We start from the raw sequence: 24430 nt of genomic DNA, 5'->3' as shown, positions 1-24430 counted from the left end.
TTGGTTGATCAAATACTGTCTAATATACTACCCTGCATTCTGAGGCTAAATCTCCTGATTTAGAACTTGATATATTTTACTTTTACATTCACATATGACTGAAGGGCTGAGCCTAGATAGGATATGGTTGTACAGTAATATAAAGTAGAACTTTTGGAAAGCCCTTTCTCAGTTAGACAGCTATTCTTCAATGAATACTACCAGCTCCAACAAAAATAACCATTTTACAGGCTTTTGCCTTCACTTGGTTTAGCCCAAGTGTAACCTAAGTTTTACAAAACCCCAGTTCCAAAGTACTGGGAATGATGCATCAGGAGTTTATATTACACTACACACAGATAATTAAAGTGTATTTTATTTTTGAAAGAGAAAAAAGAATTAAAAAAAGGAGGCCCAGTGACAAAGATATGGCATCTGTCAGTAAAAATGCAGTGACCTCAGATAGTTAAAAAAAGATCAGATGGTACAAAACTTGGCTGACATGAGGAATGTAAGGCGCTGTCATAGCTCATTGTTTTTACAAATGACTGGGAAAACGATGACAAGGCTATGAGTGATTCCAGAAAAATGCAAAGGAAGGCGAGAGCGGACCTTGAGAGAAAAATATTTATATTATAGCTTAATACTAATACTATCTGGCAAGCAATTACATCTGCATTCAGAATGGATAGCTTAGCCATAATTGACTATGACATTAAATGCCTGGCTACAGGACAGTTTGATAAAATATAGAACGGTATCCTTCAGTCTTGACTCACTATATTCTAGCCAACAATTTCTATCAATAGACAGAGGTTGATTCATCACACAAAGTCAGATTTGAAATCCAAAGGGATAACACGATGAGTACATTTAAATTGTATCAATCTTACTGAAATTAATTTATTTTGTGTGTTGTGTGGATATGATTCATATGCATGCAGGATAATCTGATGATTCTTAATTATATTTTTTCTTCCGTTTTTGTTCTTCTATATGTGGAATCATCTGATTTTTTTTAATATACATGCAAATTGTTCTCTGTGTTATAGGTGGAACTAATACAGGACAGCCTTTTGTTCATTGGATGAATGTATTTTGCAACTCTGAAATCAGAAAACTGCTTTCTCACAGCAACGTCAAAGGAAGCAGACGTTATTTGGCCGAGTGCATTACAGTCAGTGAAGGAGGGAGGGAAATAGAGACAGAGGGGGAGAGAGAGAGAGAGAGAGAAGAGGGGGGGGGGGGGGATGGGGTCATTAAAGCTCCTGGTTTAAGCCCACCCCATTCTGAATATGTAAATGTCTCAGGCACAGAGAAAAACACAGCAAGAGAAAAGCGGGGAGGGGAGAGAGAGAGAGAGAGGGAAGAGGAGGGGAGCAGAATGAAAAGCTAGTGAGCGATCAAGGGAAAGAGAGAGCGAGAGAGGGTGAGGGAAAGAGAGCGAGCACTCTGAATTGTGAGTGGCTTACGACACTCAGTGAACAGAAGGTGCTTCTGCATGCGCTGTCAGTGTACTGCTCTGCTGCAAGGGACTGTGTACTCCTTCGCTATCCACATTTAGCGTCCCTGCCTGCCTACCAGCACCAGCCTTCAGCAGCCTCTTCCAGCCGGCTGAGAAAACACCCGGAGAGCAAAGGAGTGAAGGAGAAAACTGCAAGCCATGGGGGATGCAAGCGGCTTCGAAACCGAGATGAGCCACTGAGACGACAAGGAATACTGTTACACAAGACAACAGTGAACAGGGTTCACCTCTTTAAATCCTGATTTTTTTTTTTTTTTTTTTTTTTTTTTTTGCATCCGTCACTGAAAGCATGATCACCCGCTTGAATGGATTTAAACCTTACAAGTCAGTGATTGCTTCTAGAGATGGACGGTAATATGTGGTGACAGATCTGCTGAAACTTAAGCAGGAAGGGGAGGAGAGAAAAGAGCAAGACAGATATTTGGAAAGATTTTTTTTTTCTTTCTGTGGTTGTCTCTTCCCTCTGATCATTGCAGCAGAGGACTGCGGAGGAGCAAAAGAGACAGAGCTCATGTATGCAGACAGGGGAACTTGCACTTCCTACCATCTAGCTGAAAGCTACTTGGATTCCTTCTCTTTCTGGCTCTTTCACTTGAGGAGAACTAAGACATTGTAAGCCTGCCAAGGATCTGGTGTCCACTGAAAAGAGAGAAGGGAGGGGGGGGGAAGAATTTGTACCACAGTGGGGTCTTTTTTAGATTCGCACATAATTAGTGTCGGGGCACAAAGCGAGACGCTGAATGGAGATTGTCAGCTTTTGGATAGGGGTGAGTAGGAATCTTTTCAAATAAGATCGATCAATGAGGACAATTTTATTTTTCCATCCCCTCTTCTCTCCACCCACTGCTTGATATCTGACATAAGCAAGGAGACTTGGCCTTTATCCTTTTGCGTTTTCTACAAGGATTTGCTTGGTCGACAAAGTAAATGAAGTATAATATCACTGTCTACAGCTAGAAATCAAAATTGCAACGAAACAGAATATTGAATTGATTAAATATGATGTGATCGTTGCAAAAACAATATCCAGAGTGGTTCAATGGACATTTTCTCAGAGACATCCCTGGATATTTATGCTAATGGATTTCCTTCTAATTGGACTGTACTTAAAGTGGCCACTGAAGAAGCCCCCTGGGTTGATACTGTGTTTATTGGGGATTTTTCTAAGAACGGTTCCCTTGGTAGAGGGGGTTTGTCCAAGGCTGTGCCGCTGCGACAGCAAGCTGCTGTACTGCGAGGGGCTCAACCTCACAGACATTCCCCGCAATCTGAGCAGTGCCATGGGCCTGTCCATGAGAGAGAACAACTTGACCGAGCTGCGTGAAGGCCAACTGGTTGGTCTGTCACAGCTCACCTGGCTCTATCTAGATCACAACAACATTGACATTGTAGAGGAGGGTGCATTCGACAGGCTGAGACGGGTCAAGGAGTTAGACCTCAGCAGCAACCGGATTGAGATTCTGCCAAATGGAACCTTTAGGCCCCTCCCAAACCTGCGTATCCTGGACCTCTCCTACAACAGGCTGCAGGCACTAGAGCCAGACCTGTTCCACGGCCTTAGAAAGCTCACCAATTTGCATTTGCGTTACAATGCTCTCAAATTTGTGCCAGTGCGGATTTTTCAAGACTGCCGGAGCATGCAGTTTCTGGACTTGGGATACAACCAACTGCAGAGCCTAGCGAGAAACTCCTTCGCTGGACTCTTCAAGTTGACTGAGTTGCACCTCGAGCACAATGAGTTGGTTAAAGTCAACCTGGCCCACTTCCCTCGCCTCATCTCCCTACGTACTCTGTACATGCACAACAATCGTGCCACTGTTGTTGTCAATACACTGGACTGGACATGGCATTTTTTAGAGAAGATTGACCTCTCAGCCAATGAAATAGAGTACATGGAACCACATGTTTTTGAGAGTGCACCCAACCTCAAGGTGCTAATGCTAGACTCCAATCAGTTGACCTCTGTGGACCAGCGCATCCTGGATTCTTGGTCATCTCTGGATAGCATTACCCTGGCAGGGAATGACTGGGAGTGCAGCCGTAACGTGTGTGCCTTGGCCTCTTGGCTGAGTGCCTTCAGAGGCCAGCGTGACAATTCCCTGCTGTGTTCCAGCCCCGACACCGCACAGGGAGAGGATGTGTTGGATGCTGTGTATGCTTTTCAGCTATGTGAGGATACCCCAATGGAGGTAACGACAGCAGGCCTGTACGCCTCTACAAGGGATCTGGCCCAGGGTGGTTCTGTTTTCCTGGGCCCATTTACCCCTAACCCTTATGAGGGGGAGGGGAGTGAGGTGGTCACCAGTTCTTTCACTGTCACAGTGGGCCATGATGATCTGGAGAGCACCATGCAGATCCACAAGGTGGTGACTGGCACCATGGCACTCATCTTTTCCTTTCTCATCATCGTGCTCATGCTGTATGTGGCATGGAAGTGCTTTCCAGCAGGAATAAGACAACTGAGGCAGTGCTTCAGCAGTCAGCGCCGTAAGCAGAAGCAAAAGCAAAGCATGCAGCAGATGGCTGCAATTTCTACACCGGAGTATTATGTTGACTATAAACCTAACCACATTGAGGGAGCTCTGGTAATCATCAATGAATATGGCTCTTGCACTTGCCAACAGCAACCTTCTCGGGAATGTGAGGTGTGATCCTGCTTTGTGAATACGTCTTAACCTGTGATTATCTGGAAATACAGTAAATCCCTTTTTGGATACACTGGGGAGGGGAATATTGTGGGAAAGAAGGAATAAATGGATCTTTTCTGACTCTTTTTACGCAGCATCTCACTGTGATGTGGAGGAGTGTGCTTTATGCGGCTGACTATTTTGCAGTGGATTTACTGCTACTGCTATCTACTGCTGATTTGAGGCCACAGGGCATAATGGGCACCTGACTCTAGGACCTGTTGATGTTCTACACTAAACCAGAGAGGAATACATTGTGGGCACTGAGACTTTTCTCTCATGAGTGGATATTTGAGCTTTAATGTGTCTTTCTACTTCAGGACATTTAATTATTGTTTAAAAAGAAACTGGGGACACACATAAGATGAAAAAAGAAAAAAATGAACCATTTGTATTATGGTAAACACAATATTTGACAAGCATTTAAAATATTAAAAAAATGTTTAAGTTGGATTACAAATGTAAAATAAAAGTCTGTGTAAAATATGTTAAAAAAAGAACTGCAAGTGTGGACAAAAAATTATAAAAGATAATCTATTTCTTTTGTAAACTACAAAAAATGTTTAAATAAATGAATTGCTATTCACAGTAAAGTCATTTGTACGTGAGAAGCCTGTCAGAAAGGATGGATGACAATAGATGCAGTCTTTACGCTAATGGACAGGAGAGACAAGTCTCTGCAGTGTATCGAACCAAAAAAATGAAATACGTAAAAAAGGGGGGCAGAGGGATATCTGCATCTCATCTCCAATGTAAAATCCATAGTCTTTTAGATCTCTTCTCTGTTTTAGCTTTCATATTTGTTGTTTTATCATTCGATGTGTTGGCTCGCTATCAGTGTAGTTAATTTCCCCCTTCACATTGCCTATCTAAGAATAGATTCAAATGATCTATCACATTGCAATCGGCAAGCATATTACCATATTATTACATCACTATCTGTGCACCATCCAAGTAAAGAAAGCAGAGTGTCAAGGTTCTAAAGCTATGCCTCTTCTTGCCTCTCACTCTTTGGATTTCACAGAGGAGCGATGCCTCCTTTCACTGAATCAAGCACACTAAAGGCAACAATCATCAAAACCATGCAAACTTAAATCAAAATACAATTTCCAATTGTATCAGAATCATAGAAGAAATTATCCAGCAGCTTAAAGGAAGATTTGCACATACAATGTTTTTCACTGTGTTTTCATGTGATGTAAAATGTTTGTTGAATACAAGGTCATTCTGAGGTGTATATATATCCTTCTTCCTCTGGTGTTCATTGTGTAAATTAGTGCACTGACAGATGTTTTGTTTCCTGGGTTCTTTGACATGAACAGTATGTTGTGTGAGGAGGGGGAAGTGAGAGGGAGATGGAGGATCACAGCTACTGCAGAAAGAGGGAACAGACTGCTCTCTAGTGTGCATATTCTCATACTGTGGCTGCATTTTACCTATTGTGCACCATACTCTGCAATCCTCCACAGCTGGGGCAACATCAATATACTGAATTTGCAGCGGCTTTTCTGAAAACAATTCAGTGCATCAATTTGCATCATTTTTTGTGTTATTTTGCGATAAATTAAGATAATGTTTACAACTTGTAAGTCAGCAGGAATAAAAATGTTTTAAGAAATCACTGACAATCATTACATAATTAGTTCCAATAAGAGTAAGACGTTATTTACAAACGTATCAACAACATTGTATGTGCAGTTGGTGTTCTGGTGTTCTTTGAACAATATGCAACAAAGGGTCAGAACAGGTAAGAATTGGTTGGGTTAGAGATCGTTTGGTGAGTTCTAAAATGGTGGAACCTCTGGATGATACAGAGTGCAAATGTCCCTCAGGCAATAATAATTCTGACAACATTTCTTTGAAAAAAAAAGGTTTTGCTTGGGTTGAGGATTAATTATATTTGACCAAGTCTCATTATGAGTGGTTCTGAAATAAAATATGGTCAGTCTAAAAAGGCAGTAATTGGTAAAATGGGCAAACATGTTGACAGAATTTTGTGGAATCTTACTGGCATTGGTGTTAATTCGTGTAATCACAGATTGTCAAATCCTGGAGGGACCGACAAAATGAGCCACAGGATATACATATCAAATTACTTTTCTAATCCTAACTTCCATAGTAAAAAAACATATAATTTCCTTTCCTCACAAAGCTCATAGGACTTCTCTCAGGTAAAATCCCATCACAGGCTAATCATCCTTATTAATGTGAAGAATATGCTGGGAATTCAGTGTTTTGCACTTGAGTGCACAAAATTAATTAACTATTTTCTTATTCCATTCTTCAACAAATGCAAGCTGCAGCAAACATGCATTTAATGTATTCAAATATAAATCCATTGCGAGACACACAATTTCAAACAATGCTCTAAAAATGCTCCTTTAAAATGTATCAAAAACTTCTAACATGGAATTCATCAATCAGTTTTCAAAACTGTAACGTGTATGTACATTTGTATGACTTTCTTAGCATTATTTTGTTAAAGGAGTTTATCTTCACACACATCCATGTCAAATTGCGCTGAATGATGCATTTCATCAGAAACTGCCCTGAATGGTCTGTGACAGTAAAGGGAACCTTTTTTTTACCAATTACCATCCAAGCAATGTCTGAGGAACTGGCCCATGTAGGATGAAAAATAAAGGTGCAGTGTGAGCAATATACCAACAATGCACTTCCATGTTATTTGGCTGTTAACAGGCTGATTATCTCTAGGAAACAACTAAAGGAATGTCTACATGCAATTCATGTAGTACTCAAGTAACGAAACACTAATTTGCAGGGATATTTTTAAGGCATTCGGGGCGGGATGGTAGCTTAAAGTTGTCGTGTTGGATTTATGATCCACTTCTTATTTATGGTACCAAGGGCATCCTACTTTAAGACTGAACCTAGCTGTTAATCATAACCTGTCATATCATGTGATTGCAATTGACTGCAGTGAGTGCGGCAGGGCATCATGATGCGGACACCAAGTTATTTTATTTTTCTTTACATCCTGTCTACGATTTTCACCCCTTAGAGCCGTTCACAGCCCCTTAAACACAACTGCTAGGTAAATTTGAGGTTGTGAAGATTCATTTGTATAAATATTGGATGCTGCCTGGCAGAGAAGCAAGCGCTGGCACCGCTATTGATTTCATTTCAATCCTTTCTTGAACAAGCAACCAGGGCAAAAGGTGATGGAGAATGGCACTGAATATTTTAAAAGCTTTGAGCCCTGAGGGCTCACGTTAAACTACTTTAGACTTTTCTCTATCCCTATTCACCTTTACAGTTTTTCTTTATCCCTCTCTCTTTTCTGCGCCCATAAAACATGGTAACTGTGGAGAAAAACATCAATTCATCTAACTGACAATAGATCAAATCTCTGCTCAACCTAAGCTTGGGGTGATAATTCCCTCAGGGGAGATATGCGCTAGCAAAAAGCATCCATTATGAATGCTCTGATTGATGATGCTTGGTAAAAATCAATACAGGTGAGTGGTGACCAAAACGATCAGAGTGAAAACAAATCTATTCATCTCCCTCACGTTTTCAAATATACACTGATGGATGAGGATGATGTGTTGTATTTATATGTAAATCCCGAATTGATTTGGGGGATGATAAGTGGTTGACATGGTGATTTGCGACTGTCTTATAAAAATCAGATCACTGTTCAGTTTGAAAAGTGTGAGATTCTGGCTCTTTTAAAAGCAGTTGGGCAAGCAAGCGTGGCATCAGCTCTGTGCTTTGTAGAGTCGCAGCTGTCTTCCAGCCAGAGGATATACAGGGGTTGTATGTACAATGCACATGCTAATAGGCCTGACACTATTGGGCTGTAACGTGCAAACTGAGCATGTGGTGTATCTGTGCACATGCAATTACGTTTGTGCACGTTTGGTTGTAAAGAAGCCCAACAGACCTGGTAGCCATGGTGTCTAGGACTACAGTGTTGTGAGCGCAATGCTTAGATGAGAAGTCACAAGCGATAGACGTATATATATATATATATAAAAGTAGAGTGACTGACACAAAGAGTTAATTCAGGGTGGATGTGGTGAGCAAAAGGCAGGTCATTCTGTACACGAGGCGACAGTCAGATATAAAGGTCAAACACTAACAATGGAGAAACCCTGCCCACTCATAGTGTACAGGCAGTTGCTTGCTGAGATCCAAATAAACATAATTTAACCTCACTATCATCAACACAAGAACACCAGTGGAACACAATAAAAATAAATGGTGTAAGCATGTTTATGCCTGTGTGCCTGCACATGCTGTACCTCTGCCTTTGTGCAGTGGTACATGTGTGCGGCAGTGACAAAACATCACTCTGCAGATCTCTGGGAAATAGCTTACATCACAACCTGCAGCGGGGGGGCCTCAGAGACACAAACAAATCCTTAAAAAATAAATTAACCTGGCTTCCTGTGAGGGGTATCGATCGGGCAACATTCTGCCATCTCATTGGGACTAGGACTGTGCTGCATAATAAACGCTTACCACCCCCTCATAACTGGATGGAGAGCTAAATCATGGGTGGCAGCATGTACTGCAGTAGGCTGCAAGGAGCCGGTGATGACTAATGACAATGAGTGGGTGGCTTTCCACTGCTTCTTTTATAACAGGTGGGTTATCAGGATCAATATTCTAATCATCATCAACATTATTTTTGAATCCAACCCCCTGACACGTCATTATACGTCCAAATACTGCTGCTGTTGTTGTTATGCATGTGAAATAATTAAAATATTACTGCACTCAATTCAATGACAACCACTAACAAAATCCTGTTGTTAACCCGACCTATATATGCAAGCTGGCGATTAATTAAAAGAGGGGGGGGGAGTGTTTTAAATTAAACCCACACATATATAGATCTTCTTTAGAATAAAACATTGTTATGTTAAACTAAGATTACTTTTGGTTTGCTCCCAGACAATCACCTTATGAAAGATTCTACACATTATAGCTCTACCAAGACAGACAAAGGTCCAATATGGCAATTGTCATTCATAACTCAGGCTAACTCTGCAGGCAACCTCGAGCTCTCTACACCCACTGCTTCATTTACATGCATCAAACTCAAGCAACACTGAATTCATTATAATCATTGAGAAGTCATTATTCTTACCTACATATTGTACTGTAGGTAGAGCAGTGGTGGCTGATGAGGAAGGTGAAACTGGTTGAACAATGGGGGCAATGTTGGCAGTTTGATATTCATTGCAGTGAGACGGTAGTTGAGAGAGGAACATAATACTGGTGGCCATTATTATAACATAATAATAATAAATAATAATAATAATAATAATAATAATAATAATAATAATAATAATAATAATAATAATAATAATAATTATTATTATTATTATTATTATTATTATTATTATAGTGTATTTTCTAGTTAACTTTCTTGCCATTGCTCGGCTGGAATAGCACATGAAAAAGTTGTGTCTTGCATTTAACATTAAACATCAGGGTCAGTCAGTGAGATAATACATGGCAACAGATGGGCCTGCATCTGGGGCTCGATGTTACCAGCATAGAGCAGATGTGGGTCAGTGCCTAATGTTCAGAGTATTATGGTGTCTGAACCACAAAGCTTTATCCAGGACTAGATTCAGGATTTTCTATTCATGTATTACTGTCATTCATACCTTCACAGATAGACTCTGGTGCAATTGATGAGATATAAAACAAATACAAGATAATTTAGGCTACAACTCTCACATACAGTACCAGTCAAAAGTTTGGACACACCTTCTCATTCAACTACTTTGAAGAATCTAAAATCTAAAATATATTCTGGTTTGTTGAGCATTTGTTTGTTTACCACATAATTCCATATGTGTTCCTTCATAGTTTGGATGTCTTCAATATTAATCTACAATGTAGAAAAAAATAAAAATAAAGAAAAACCATTGAATGAGAAAGTGTGTCCAAACTTTTGACTGGTACTGTACATTTACATTTTTTTCTATCTCCCATCTCTTGTAGGTCCAGCATGTTTAAATTTGTTAAATTTCTTCCAATCCAGTTCTATATTCCTCTTGTGTCAATAGCCCTACAAATTAGACCCCTAAAGACATTTGTCTGACACAAACTGTGCTCCAGCACCCACACAAGGAAACAGCAATCAATAAAATGCATGGCAGACATTTCTGCATCTGAATGTGGACTGTACTTGCATATGGGAGTATTCTGTACAATAAATAATTAAAATAACGAAGCCGTACTAATTGTGTATGCTCGAGGAAATATTTGCTGCAGCACTGACCAGCACAAGAGTCGTGATAATGGGGATGGAAAATTATGGTATAAGCCAAGGAGTCCAAGGAGAGAAAGTAGTAAAAAACTACATCCGTCTAGATGTTAAATGTGATTGTAACATTGAATTGACAAGGCTAGTCAAATATGTTAGAATGTTAAAGCAAAAGTACTTAATTAGATTCAATGCACAGTATGCTTCATCTCCTTCTAATATAGATATACATATACTGTGGTTGGTGTAGATCTATAGCATTAACAAATCAAGCAATATAGCAATCAATTAAGCAGCCCTTAATTGATATCTAGATTCACTGTGCAAGATATGGTCACCAGAAGCTTTAAAAAGAATGCAAACAAACAGACAAAAAAGGAAATGAATAAAAAAGATATACTGGAAACTGATTCCAAAACAAAGCCTCTTTGTCCTCTATGTTGATGAATGTCTACTTATTTACCCAAAACACAGACATCCGCTCAAGTTATTCACTGCTTATGCTAAATGAGTCATCAGGACAACTGCATCATGTTTCATTATTCATAGTCAGATCACCTCAAATACACACACAACACTTTGATTAAGCGTTTCAAAGGCACGGCACAGCAAGACTGTAGAAGCTGCTTTTTGAATAAAAAGTTTAAACAGGTTAAGCGGAGTAAAAAAAGACAGCATTTATCGTTTCCCATTTATCTGATCAGTGTCAGGATGAATAAATGCTAATCTACCCACTCTCCTTGCTCCCTCTCTCTTCCCTATCTGTGAGGGCAGATTGGCATCTCTCCAGTAGCCAGTGAGATTGGCTGCATAAATGGAATTGCCCCATTCTCTAAGTGTCAGCTGAGCAAAGAGACTGTGTCCACTGTTTACAAAACCATTGTGCTAAATGCGTCCCTGGTGCTGCAAGTACTTAAGATACAATTTTAGTTCAACATTCGCACTGTGACGGTCAGTGCATACAAAACTAATCCAGCACAGAGGCTTCAAAATAAACACAATAGATGGACTTACCTGTCATATCAAATGCAGGGCAGAAGACCAATGGATCCAATAGAAAACCAAAAGAGAAATAGAGAGAGAAAAAAAGGCTTGTTAAAATACATAGTTTTGTGCATTTCATTTCTTTCTGACATAAGAACAGGTCTTTTAAAATATCCTTATGGTCAACTGTAAAGAAGTATTCACTCACTTAGAGACCACAGACATGTTTCAGATGATTTGAGAGTGCAACAGATTGTTGTGAGATTAGACGGGTTATAGCAGAGTACAATGGGGTGTTGGCAATGCATTGACCAGAGAGCCTGCAGAACCATAGTTAAACTGATGGTGCGGATAATTTGCAACTGGCCAAAGCCATCGTAGTCGCCAGTGAAAAAAGGGAGAGCATAAAGACGACCTTTTAATGGGAGACTGTGCTGAAAAAGAGCTGACGGTGATAGTGGCATCCCACTCTGCCAACCATGCAGCACAACTCTACAAGTTTATAAAACCCCCACGCTTCTGTGCATGTTATTCCGATGTTGGGGCTTGATCACATCTTTCCTGTTAGTGCTTCACACTGAATTTAAATGGAAAGTACAGTACAATTTCGAGATAACTGTGTTTCCATTTTTTGCAACTTTATCCTTATACTACTTTATCAAACCATCCATCATTCAACTTCAAAGAATCATTCTGCAATCAATAATTTGATCCAAATGAATTGAAATAACGTGTGGAGCTCCTGATGAGATTTTCTAGGAATCTGCCCACAACATCACTAATGTGGATGTGTGTGTGTGTGTCTGATATATTATATATATATATATATATGAATACACGTACAATGTTGGAGGTGATGGTTGAATATGTGTATATATGTTGATGTTTAAATATCACTGTGAAATAGATACAAAAAAACAACAAGAACTCATTGGGTAGACCTATCAAAGTGAAAAGCTTAGGGAATTAATCACTGTTAAATTAGGTGTATACATCGATTTCAGACTAAATTAAGTGGAATATACGATAAATGTATGGTGAAATTCAACCTTGCAAAATAAGGCTGCATTTCAGTCAATATGCTATTCTGTTTCTTCTTAGCTACTCTGGATAGGATGGTCCCCCATGCAAAGAAGCATCTCCTGATTATATTGGAAAATGAACCATATAACCTTTTTTTTTTAATAAATGAACCTAATAACATTTTGAACCAAAAAACATTTACAATCATATCACTGAAGCTAATGTTTTGTGACAGCAATATTGCTTTTAGTTAATGCGTTGCCAATTTCAATTGACTCCAGTTTCTCAGCAGGTATATTAATGACAAAGGAGAATAATTCCCGTTGAATCATTTAAGAGGAAAATAGGTGTGATTCAAAAAGAAAAATGTGTCCCAATTATTTTTACTTCACTGTTGTTCATTTTGCCCAAATGGCCAACTAAACTGTAAGAGTACTGAGAATGGGAGGAAATAGGTGCTAAAAAATGCATGCAAACACGCAAAGTAGGTTACACGTACAAAACATGAACCAAATAAAAACCTCCTGCCACGATGTTCAATGACATTTGAAGAGAAGAATACAGCGGCAAGAGACAAGAAACCAATGTTTAAGGAAATTAAAAGAGAAACTATTTAAACATATTGCAGCTTTGAGCATTACTGTATGTAAATAATATGGCAAGAATGCAGGTTTGTGGTTATTCTTCCTGTAAGCGTTGCTGCAGTAGAGGTTATGGAACTATGGAATAGAGGTTATGGAAAATAGAGGGTGGTATAACTGCTGAGTGCTCAGTGAAACAGACATAGGGGTGGCCACTAAAGTATTTTGGTTGAAAGAAAAGGTAATAGTCAGAAAAATACTGGAACAAAAAAAGACAACAATTTTCATTTTGCTATGTTTTACTTTTTATACACGGTATAGTATATATGGGAAAACAATAATACATTAGATAATGTATTATTTACAAATATTTTGTTGCAATAAACTTAGTCATTAACATTTCAAGAAATCAATACTTATTTCAAATCGACAACTTTGCTACAGCAGTGTGCCATTGACAATTTGGAATCAATCCAGGTACTCTTTAGGTATTACATCCAGTACCTTATTGGACTAATGCTTGTTGTTTATAAGAGTCAAACATCACATTCAATAGGTTAGGCTTTGCACAAGATTAGCAATGTTTGACTTTGAAACCTATTCCCTGGGAGTGTGACAAATAAAGGGGTTTAAAATGTCTTTACACAGATCTGCCTCATGTGTTTTAACAATTCTGACCACCATAATCCATTAAGTGTCAACTTCAGCAACATTAATTCAATCATTCTCATAATCAAAATGGTTGCTCTGAGCCCCTGCTGCGGGGCTTAGTGATGGTGTGCTAAGAATGAAAAGGCACATTAAAATGGGTCGGAGCATGCAATCCCCCAAAAAGGCATTTGCTGCGCTCTGCATGCACCAAGGACATGTAACAGTAAGGTCAGGATCAAACATCGGCAGAATACTGAATAAGTCAGCCTCCTGGGCTGGGATTCCTGGATCCAACTCATCCTGTCCAATGGTAGAATGTCTGATCGCACTAGATACGCTGTCCCTGAAGGCTTGCTGAAAACTTCCAACATGCAGCACAAAGTCTGAAGTATAAGCAGCTTCATGCTCTTACAAGAAACCCCCTGCTGTGTACATGTGCATATTAAAGAATTCATTATTTAGCTGAATTTCTCCCATCCTACGTCCCTAATTTCTCCTTTTCAATCATCTTTGGTCATAAATGAATAACCTGTAAAATACCCAAATAACAACAAAGCTACAAGTACAGTATACTGTAACAAAAAATAAATAAAACAGGGTGTACTTTACAGGAGCGAGAGTAAGAGTAACATTAAGTGCTCTGCCTTTTATTTCGAGAAACCTGCACCGGCCCTGGAAGCGTCCTTACACTGTTGCTAGGCAACCACACAGTCCACCGCTGTACTTTGCTATAACGTCAGGTAATGTAATTCTAATTGCATAGTATATCATTCACGACACTGCAACTCTGATGCCAATTATTGTGACCTCACTTCATGCTGAAACAGTGGGCAGAAACAGACAATACGAGCTTCACTCTCCCTCTTTACAACAATTGCTGTGATGTGGAAGAAGACAGCCTCACCTCTGTTGTCATTTGATTAGATGCAGAGGAAAAAAGCTATGGTGACGTAGCCCTTTTTTTTTTTTTTTTTGCACACAACTGAACACCTTTTCAACTTGGGGTGCCCAGAGCATTTCTAAAAAACATGCAAGGTGTGCTATGTGGATAAAAGTGAGGTGCTCCGGGGTGCCTAAGCAGCATACAAAAACCCTCAGATCCAGTGGGAAAAAAAAATTACACAACTGCCAAAAAGGAGTCCACTGTGATCACCTGCTCTGACTGCTCCCTGCTGCTACCAAAGTCTTTAATCTCATTCAGTGCCTTAATGTTTTGCATGGAATAAATGGGTTTGGTCTTGAAATGAGCTTTTATTGCAAATTGGTAATCTTACCTAGGATAAGCACATGTGCAACCATACAACTATATGTAATTATTTGTTAAAATAGCAAAATAAGTAAATTAAAAAATAGTGATGATCAGATAACAGTGTGTTTCTCCTGAGCTTGTCAAATGAGAGCACAGAATAAATCTCATTCTTTTTTTTGTGGAATTTCATATGTACGTTCCCTTCCGGCAAGTGTTGTTTCCTCCTCCATTGAAAGCATTTGGGACTAGAGTGTGGGAGGGAGAATGAGAGTTTTTGTTTTAAAGCTGGCACTAATGAAACCCATGGGTCCGCAATGACAATATGAGGATGTTTGATGAGAAAATATGTGGTCCAGTATGAGCTTCTTGTTTGGCCTTGCATGTGTTTACGTGTGTGCGATTGGTATGTTGAAGAATGAGAGAGGGAGAGAGACAGCTGGTGGAAAAAAATTAAAAGATTCATAACATCAGTTTTGTGACATTTCAAGAAGTTTTTTTTTTTAAATGCCATATGGTCCGCTTTAATCTTTTGATGTTTTGAATGTCCCATGCCTGCAAAAAAATATATTTTGATTATTTTGAATGAAAAATGGCAAGAACCTTCAAACACATACCATTAGATATCTACCAACAGCTCCCCATTTGTCACAAAATGCCAAATGAGACAATCTACAGTAATACATACGGCTCAAAGGGAAAAGTTTAACAAAGACTCTGCAGGAGCTGAAACACTCAAGAGTTATGCTTTTAGTGTTGAGTCCTATTAAATGCCACCAGAAGGGCAAAACAAGATTTCAAGTTTTCAAAAATGAATCCAAACCAATAGTGCACGGTAACCGACAACCATTCTGTGGAATTCACAATCAAATCGCTCAATCTAATGTACAGTTGCATTGAACAAATAGGATCTCATCTAAAAATGTACTTTAAAGCTGATATTTAAAAACACACAGACAGCGACCAGCTCTTAAAACGGGCTATGCTATAAATGTTTCAGCTACTCACAAGGGTGAATAAATATGTACAGTATATTACAATTATTTCTCAACCTTGGGGCTGGAATCCATACACAGTATGCATCTTCCATACTTGAATTAATTTTATATATATATATACCCTCATATGCCTTAGTAAAAGAATTAAAGCAAAAGAAAAAAACTAAACCCTTATGTAAAAATAACTCAATTTACTGGACATGAATATACATACTCCATTATAAAAAGCCTTTGAAACAGATTCTTCATTCAACTCCTTCAAGCTTAAATTATACAGTTTGGGAATAACTCCCTTTTAAGCAGCAATCACTATAAATCCACGCCCCTCTGTTACAAGGACAATTATTCAGCTTCCATACATGTATAAAGGGAAGCAGCTGAATGTTTAACTGGATATCGTGTGTCTTGCATGCTGAGGCCACAGTTTTTCTTATGCCCTGTCTTGATAAATTACAAAAATGCGCCTGTTCGCTCTCAGACTGAGTAGTGCTTAAATTTGCTTTGTGCTCTTTCAAATCTTTTGTTGTCAATATACTTCCATACTTCCTCTACCTCTCCCTCTTTCTAAACCGATCGGTTCAGATGTTTTAATGCCCAGATATATGACAATCAACAAATATAGAACAGTAGCTATTTTTTGTCTGCTTGTCTTAATATAGCGTAGACACCAAGGGACCAGTACCACATTAAAATCAATCAAAGTCATTTCAAACTGAAGTTCAAGGAACTTGGGAAAACACAACATAAACTAAATATGAGCTGAAGTAATTAAAAGTCACTTTGCTGCCATTCTCAGTTCCTAATTATTTTTAACTGATCATTTACTTATACTTTTTATTTATTAAGCATAATTCTTTCTTGTACCTATGCATTTTAATAACCTATACTAAAGAAAGATATAAAACATTATGTAGGTATGAGTAAAACTGTAATTGGAACCCTGAGATGAGATGCAAGGAACAATAGAGACCAAAAGAGAGTTAAAGGTTTGGAGGACAGACAGTCAACAATGCCAAAATCCAATACAACCAGATGGTCCCCGGAACAAGCATCGCCCAGAGTAAGTCACCTCCCCCTTCACAATTTGCTGTACATTCAAGCATGGACCTACACTAAACATCCTCCTGCTCCAATAACAAACCTACTTAAGAATGGCACTAAAATAATCCATGGTGCATTGTGTACAACAGTATTTATGATTTTAAAAGGGATTGAGATAAATAGGTGATTCCAGTTGGTTGCAAAGAGGTGATTATAAAATAATCTCTTTTTTAAAGTGATAGATTATGTGGCATTCTTACTTTCTAGATACATAAAGATACACATTGAGTTGTTCACTCAAGTCCAATCTGCGTTTTTATTGTCTGTTTTTATGGGCATGTATTCACTTTTCTTCCATTCTATTTGAAAAAAAAAGCATGTGTACCTGGCACCATTTTCAGTTAAAGGTTAGAATGGAAAAGATGTATCTAAATATTCTGAACAAATGGTTTTATTTCCTCGGATGAAGCAAAGCACAAAGTAATCAGTGAGCAACCTCTCTTGCCCCTCTCTCACAAGCCCACGCACCAACACATCCCACACTCGCAGATATACTGAGAGAAGATGGGCTTGTTATTGGCCACAGTGTAGGAGACTCATCAATCAATCATGAATTAATGGTTAGGCCATCTCATTGAAGCACATGCACCCCTGCAGTCACACAACCATACGCATACAGACTCCTGGCCTTGTGGGCACACATGACTCAAAATCAAATCACAAAAGCCATTTCATTAAACTGAGCTGTGATTCAATAGCTGTAATCATTTAGTAAATGATTGTTGAAAAAAATAAAAATCCCTGGATCAAGCTGTGTTGTTTTCCACAAATTCTATAATTCTGCATATCGCATTAAAAGGACCAATACATACCATATATCAAACAACAACAATAGCGTCTTATAGTCACAAAATGAGCTTACAGTGTTTTTGTCGCTTAAGCAATATCATGGTGCTCATTTGTTCATTAAACAACAACTGGAGGGGCGTGTGACAAATCTCTTTTATGGAGAATACAGGCATGCATGTTTTGGTCCATAGCAGCCATAAGGGTCTCTGTAGGGGGTGGTGAGAAGGGATAGGCTCTCCAGTCATTGTTGTTTGAGAGGCCACTGAGCCTCTTGATCCCTGGGTAATCTCCAGCTATCTGTCTGAGTTATCACCTCTACTGATTTAGGTCACCCTGGCTGCTTTCGGTTTTTTAGGTTGTCAACCATCCCCCACAGAGCACACGCACACAAAATCCCACATGCAATTGGACAAGAGGATAAACAGTCAGCCCGACTGCATGGAAGGCAAACACATAAACACATTGCTCTCTCCGGTAAAAACAGTATTTAATCAAGGATGGAAGAGACGATCATTCTACTGATGTTTCAACAATAGATACAACACTTTCAGGAACTTAAAACATTACACAGTATAGTAACCTCCTCCTGCCTTTCAATGACACTTCAATAAAACAAAATCATTTTTTGTCACTTGTTATGAGCGAGTTGTGCAAATTTCCTTGAAATTCTGTCCCTCATCATTGCTCATACTGACTGGCAGTTTGCTTATTCATTGTCTGGTATGTTAGTTTATAGTAGAAGTGCATATTGTTTACAAGAAACTGTATCACTATTTTGGTTGCTTAGACAAAGGGATATCAATCTTATGGCTTTGATTGAAAGGGTAATATAAACTTTTAATTTCACTGCCATCGTGCGGGATAATTCTGTGTATGGTCAATATCAATTAATTTCCTTACAATTACTTTTATGCACAAAAATGGACTTGCAAGCACAACATTAAATACATGATCATTAGTGTGTGAATGTCTTTCGTTTCTTCATTTTAAATCTTTTCATGCAGCTGAACAAAGATGTTTTTTATTCTATTCTATTTTATTCTTTAATGGTTTAAAACAATAGGATAAATGTATTATAAACTTATCTTTTGGAATTTTTTCTGCTGTGATTTTTAATGTGTGCTTTAGAAACAAATTAGCTATTTCTAAAGTAATACATTTAGTCCTCTGTTTGTTTGAGTGTGATGACCTTGTGGTGACTTCATGTTTTTATTTACAGTAAGAGACAAAAACGTCTGGATAAGCCTCACTTTGCATGACTATGCTGAACTCATCATTGGTTTAAAATGGTTTATCCACTGTAATATAGCCTAAGTTACATTCTTTCGTCTTATCTTTCTTTTTAAATCCTGAAACAGTGGAGCATGCTGAGCCCCATTTTCAGATCCTACTACAACTCAGTGTTACTCACCCAGCCCCACTCTAAGCTACATGGCTCTCTTGCTCCATCATCTCCTTATAGCCAACAGTTCGCTCCTCGGCCCTTGAGGAAGACTAATATCCTGTCTTCTTTTGCTGTAATGAAAAAAAGGCAGGCCATGGAAAAAAAAAAAAGATGGAAAAGGCTGGATAAAGGACAAGCTGCTCAGGGGTCTGGGGGTGGCGGTGGTACCAGCTCATTTTTGACATTTAATTTCAAGCAGGGTTCATATTGATAGGCTCTCCAGCTGTGGCAAATTATTTGTTCTAATGTGGGATGTTTAAGAGGGTTTTGGAAAGGACATCTGACTGCCTTTTGAAGAATAATTCATAATGTATTGTATATAAAAAAAATATGAATGATATATTGATTATGATTATAGTATGCTATGATCACGTACAAAAAAAAAGTCTAATTTAGTAGATATTTGAAACTTTATTCTAACAAAATCATTATTTTATGCACAGCAAACGTTATTAACGGCTAACTATAGACTAATTTATTACTAGTTCATTTCATTAATCATTCTAAATAATACAATGAATAAAACAAGTTGCACTAGTTGTTGAGATTTCTTTTTGCACATTCTTTTTATATCAAACTATCAGTCCGGAATGGATGATATTTCCAGTGTTGTGGGAAAAAAAGTAAGAACAAATGATTTACATGAAGTTATATTTTAAGTTATAATTAAGATTGGAGGGGAAATAGTGACTAATCTTTTCATCTTCAGGAGGCACAAATTCATACACTGTATCAGTGTGTGTATATGTCATGCCTGAGTCCTGACTGAAGAACAAAACCAGCATAGTTTGGGAGAGTTAGACTAAATGCACCCATTCACTAAAGAGGGAATGACTGACCTACTGGGTTAACTGCAGTCCATCACCCCAGGCCTTTTTCAAAAAGCTACCAATTGGAGTACATTCTCATGAACTTGACCTCAGCATAGATGTCACAGAGGATGAGTGCAAACAGTGTGTTCCCCCCCGCTTTTCAAAATATAATACATCACTTGCCATTATGTAGTCAACATCCCACACTGTACCATTGTTTGAGGAAAAAAACAGGCGGCACCGGTCACAGTTAAAGGATCAATTCATCATCTAGGGCCGAGGCTTTTGACAGCATTTTCCCGCAGCACAAATGCTCTTTGAAGTTTTCTTCTCAAATGTACACGTTCACAGGACCTTAGGCAACGTCAACATACACTGCATTTTTTTGTTATTACAGTTGATAAAGAAAGAGTTCATTTAACACCAGCTTTATCTCTTTTTCACCATTCCAAGCCAAAGCCATGAAATTGCATCTTTTGCAATTTCAGCATCTTCTGTATTGCCTTTCACCCTGAACGTGACCTGATTTTTTTTTTTTACTAATCTGTATAAACGTAGTCATGTTTATCAGTGGGGGGGGTAGTATGGTGCTGTAATCATATATGCAGTCCATGTTAACTTGTGCTGTGTATTGCTGTTCAAGCCAGCTGTATTTTAAAGCTATCATCAATGACGGTAATGACACTCCAAGCTACACTTACAAAACAGGAAGTCCTAATTACAAGATCGGGACCTGGAGCTTTCATTGCTGAATTTGCATGTTTTCACAATAAAACAGCATGAGATCAAGGTGACTCCTCAAGTCATGCGAGCCAAGTAAAATAGCAAATGGACTGAGATAGTGCTACGCTTTGAACCTGATCAGGAAACAACTGTTTAATAAATGAGTTTGCAGCATGTAACCAATACTCGCAAAAATATGGACACAGACATGCATCTATCTCCTGCTCAGTGTAGGAGGCAGTGGGGAGGCACTGAATAAAAGGAAAAATCTATGTTATGTGAACCCCCATCAAAGCATAATTTCTGCAAAAGGTAAGAGTTCCTGACAGCCTCAGCCTCACCCACACATTGGGCCTTAAGGACCTGCTGAAAAGGGGCAAAAGTGAAGCCAAAGGTCTCTTTTGTTTGTTCCACATGCCTAATGTTTACAGAGTCACCTTCAACATTAAGTGTGTAGAAGCAGGTTGAGTTTAGTTTAGAAATGCATGAAGAGAAAGATAAACAAAGAATAACGAAAGAAAGAGACAGATCTGTTATCCTCATCCTTCACATCTACAGGAACAGCAATACTCTGGAATAATGCAGTGGAATAATAGCCACTTTGAGGTTGAATCTTTTTACAAAATTCTCGTATACACATGCATCATTCATAGCTGATGGAGCTGCTTGAGAACATGATGCAGGCTTTGAAAACAAAGCTGTCTTTAATACAACGTGCTGCATGACATTTGCTGATCATTACTTACTTTGTTCTTAAAGGACAACAGTAAAGAGGCTCAACTTTGGTACAGTTAGCATGTGTGGGCTAGATGGGTTGGCTGAGTCAGGTGAGTAAGATTTATACCATCTGATGTTAAGAGGGGAACCAAAAAAACACTTCTAATGCGCTGTATACAATGTTGACCTGATACTGGACATTTAAGAGCAAATAGCAAATACTGCACTGCAATTGCTCTGTCATATAAACAAGTAAATACTTACCATTTGTAAATGTACAATGTTTGAGTCTATGTAATGCAGATGTATAATATAGAAAGGTATAAAGTTATTGATCAGAGAAGTTGAGAGGAGAGAGAAGAGGAAGATATTCATTAAAAATGAGTTGATAAGTGGTCTTAAGACAAGCTGATCGGACCAAAAAAAGTTAATGAAATACTTATCACAACTATATTAATATCCACAAAACACAGCCCAATCCCCCTGTGCTTGTGTTGTTGGCCAGAGTTGGATTCCAAATACAGCCAGGCCGGCAGTGCGTAGGCAAAAGTGCATAGCAAGCTGTGGTCCCCATGTTAGCAGCATGCATTTAGCTAACAGAACAAACTGAGCAAAATTGGCAACATCAGTTCTATGAGTTCTCAGTGAAAAGCTGTTGGAGGATTAACTTTTGGATGTATCATACTTCTTCCATATGTCCACAGTGTAAGCGATGGAAAAAAACAACACCATCGGGTCTGAAGTGCAACAAGTGCATGGCTACTGTTGTTAGGGAAGAAGAATTAATAACGACAACTGTGATGTCATTCTTGTTGGCAGTTTTATTGGGTGTGTGAAAGAAACTAAAATATAGTCGTCTGATCATCTGATCGTTAAAGCTGTTCTGTGAGAGAGTCATTCAGGGAAGGGAGTCTTTCCCAGATTGAATGTGATGGACTTTAACCAGAAGTAATGAATCGCTTCGGGTATATTAATATTTTCGAGTGTTGGCTTCCATATCAGTAACTAAAGTAGTGGCTTTGGCACGGGCTCTAATGCAGCAGCCAGCTACAAAAAAAAGGTTTAAAGGAGTCAACTGCTGATCCGTATCAGATCAGAAGTCTAATATTCTGACCCACAGCTTATATTTCCACTGATTTCCACTATTTGCACAATGCTTGATAGGAAATCCAGAAAAGCCTCAAACCAAATTCCCATAGATCCATCGTGATTCATCTGATAACGTGACCTACTATTGTACAGGTACCGCTGTGTGCCTAGACCCGGTTCAAGGACTTAAGCTAAAACCCTCTGCCTTTGTCATGGCAAATCACACAATTGAACAAAACTCACTGATGGTATAGGCTATAATACAATGAGCTCAAGAGGGGCTGTGAGTCATTGTATAGGATTAGTGTAACTAATGAAGATGAGAGGAGAAAAAAAACAAAGAAAGAATGAATGCCAATAACCTTACCCAACATCACATCAGGACACACATATTGAAGTGAAATATTTCAAAGTGATTGAGCATGTGAGGCTAGAAAACAAAATTGAAAAGAAAACAGAGAAAAAACATCTGACATTAACAAATGATAATTGTTGTATCACCATACTTTGAGGATCACTGTGCAGGCAACAAGGATCCCGAGACAGATGGAGCCCTATCTGAGCAAACCCCACAAACCAAAAGGTCCATCAATCAAAGTCTGTGAGTTTTTTTGGGAAAGGGCTATGATGTTAATGCAAGCATCCCCCTGTCTGTCATCAGGAAAACAATTTCACCAACTCAAAAAACACACCCACCAACACAGGAGCTGTCAAAGCAACCAGGGTGTATGAGGGAAGGTTTCACAACCGGAGATTGAAGGACCAATACGGCTCTGTAACCTCTGCAGACCGAGATCAAGCTGCACATTCACTTCTGTCTTGAAGAAAAATCCCAAGTCTCATCTACTGCTTTCTGGCTCTTACTTCTTGAAAGGACCCCATCTTTAGGCACCCACCCGTTTTTGCAATTTAACATGTCAGCATCCGCAGGGAATTGTAGATAGTTACTCAAGTTTTGTGCCTCGCTGCCTGGGGGGATGGGGGTTTGGCAGTGCTCTCCAGTTGACTAATTAAAGTCTAAACAAGTGCATAAATAAATACAGATGGGGACTGCAATTCATGGGCAGCTTTGGCTCTAAATGGACGCCAGGACTTACAGTAGAGTCAGATCAGTCAGACTCATCCAGTCACATGAGAGACTGAGAGAATGTCTGTGTGTCTCTGTGTCTAGTACAAAAAAAAGAAAGAATTAATGAGAGATGGAGGAAAACAGCATCCTACGATGCATTGCAATGATTTGCACAGCCATATTTAGCCCATGCTGTATGGCAACTTAAGTCTGAAGCAATAAGCCCTTAGAAAAAAGCTGTAAAACATCTTGCAAACAAATTGTAACCTCTTTACTGTTCATCTATTTAGGCTTCTGCAAGGTCCATGCTCCCTTATTATCAAGAAACAAATTAGTTATTTACATCTGCATCAAAAAATATCTTTCTGACTTTGATCAAATGTGCCTCCACGGATACAGATAAAATGATGATGGCACCATTAGAGTCTGAATGGTGCAAATTGAAGTAAAAGCTGCACATTTTTGCGAAATACACTTATTCACTTTCTTTCAGAGGGTTGGGATGACCAATACCACTCTCATGTCTGTATGCATATGATAAGCTTAGCTTTATATGTAAGACCGGAACAGCAAACCTGGCACTTTCTAAAGGTAGCTAAATCCACCTACCAACATTGCTGACACTCATTAATTGACATAATATATCTTGTTTTTGTAATCCATGTTAGAAAATCAAGTTTTGGTTGCTGTCTTTGCTACGTATAGTGACTTCCTGGAGTTCCCACTGTTACAAACTTATTGTGATTACAAGAGAAATATAAA

The 24430-nt window shown here is 38.8% G+C and overlaps 2 protein-coding genes across 4 annotated transcripts in view; one reads left to right on the top strand and one right to left on the bottom strand.

The window, feature by feature from the left end:
* Positions 1–24430, bottom strand: part of ctnna2 (catenin (cadherin-associated protein), alpha 2) — a 359609-nt gene that overhangs the window by 106527 nt on the left and 228652 nt on the right. The window lies entirely within an intron of this gene.
* Positions 2578–5775, top strand: lrrtm1 (leucine rich repeat transmembrane neuronal 1). The gene has a single exon (XM_054603693.1). It carries the CDS (start codon positions 2578–2580, stop codon positions 4153–4155), a length of 1578 nt encoding a protein of 525 aa, XP_054459668.1. The 3' UTR covers positions 4156–5775.

Source organism: Anoplopoma fimbria, chromosome 9, assembly GCF_027596085.1.
Source record: "Anoplopoma fimbria isolate UVic2021 breed Golden Eagle Sablefish chromosome 9, Afim_UVic_2022, whole genome shotgun sequence".
NCBI lineage: Eukaryota > Metazoa > Chordata > Actinopteri > Perciformes > Anoplopomatidae > Anoplopoma > Anoplopoma fimbria.
Note: the sequence above shows the minus strand (reverse complement) of the source record. Positions and strands in the feature narration are given on the sequence as shown.

Bases quoted from the DNA above. Each gene is read 5' to 3' on its own strand.
- lrrtm1 (XM_054603693.1), top strand. From the start codon at position 2,578: ATGCTAATGGATTTCCTTCTAATTGGACTGTACTTAAAGTGGCCACTG.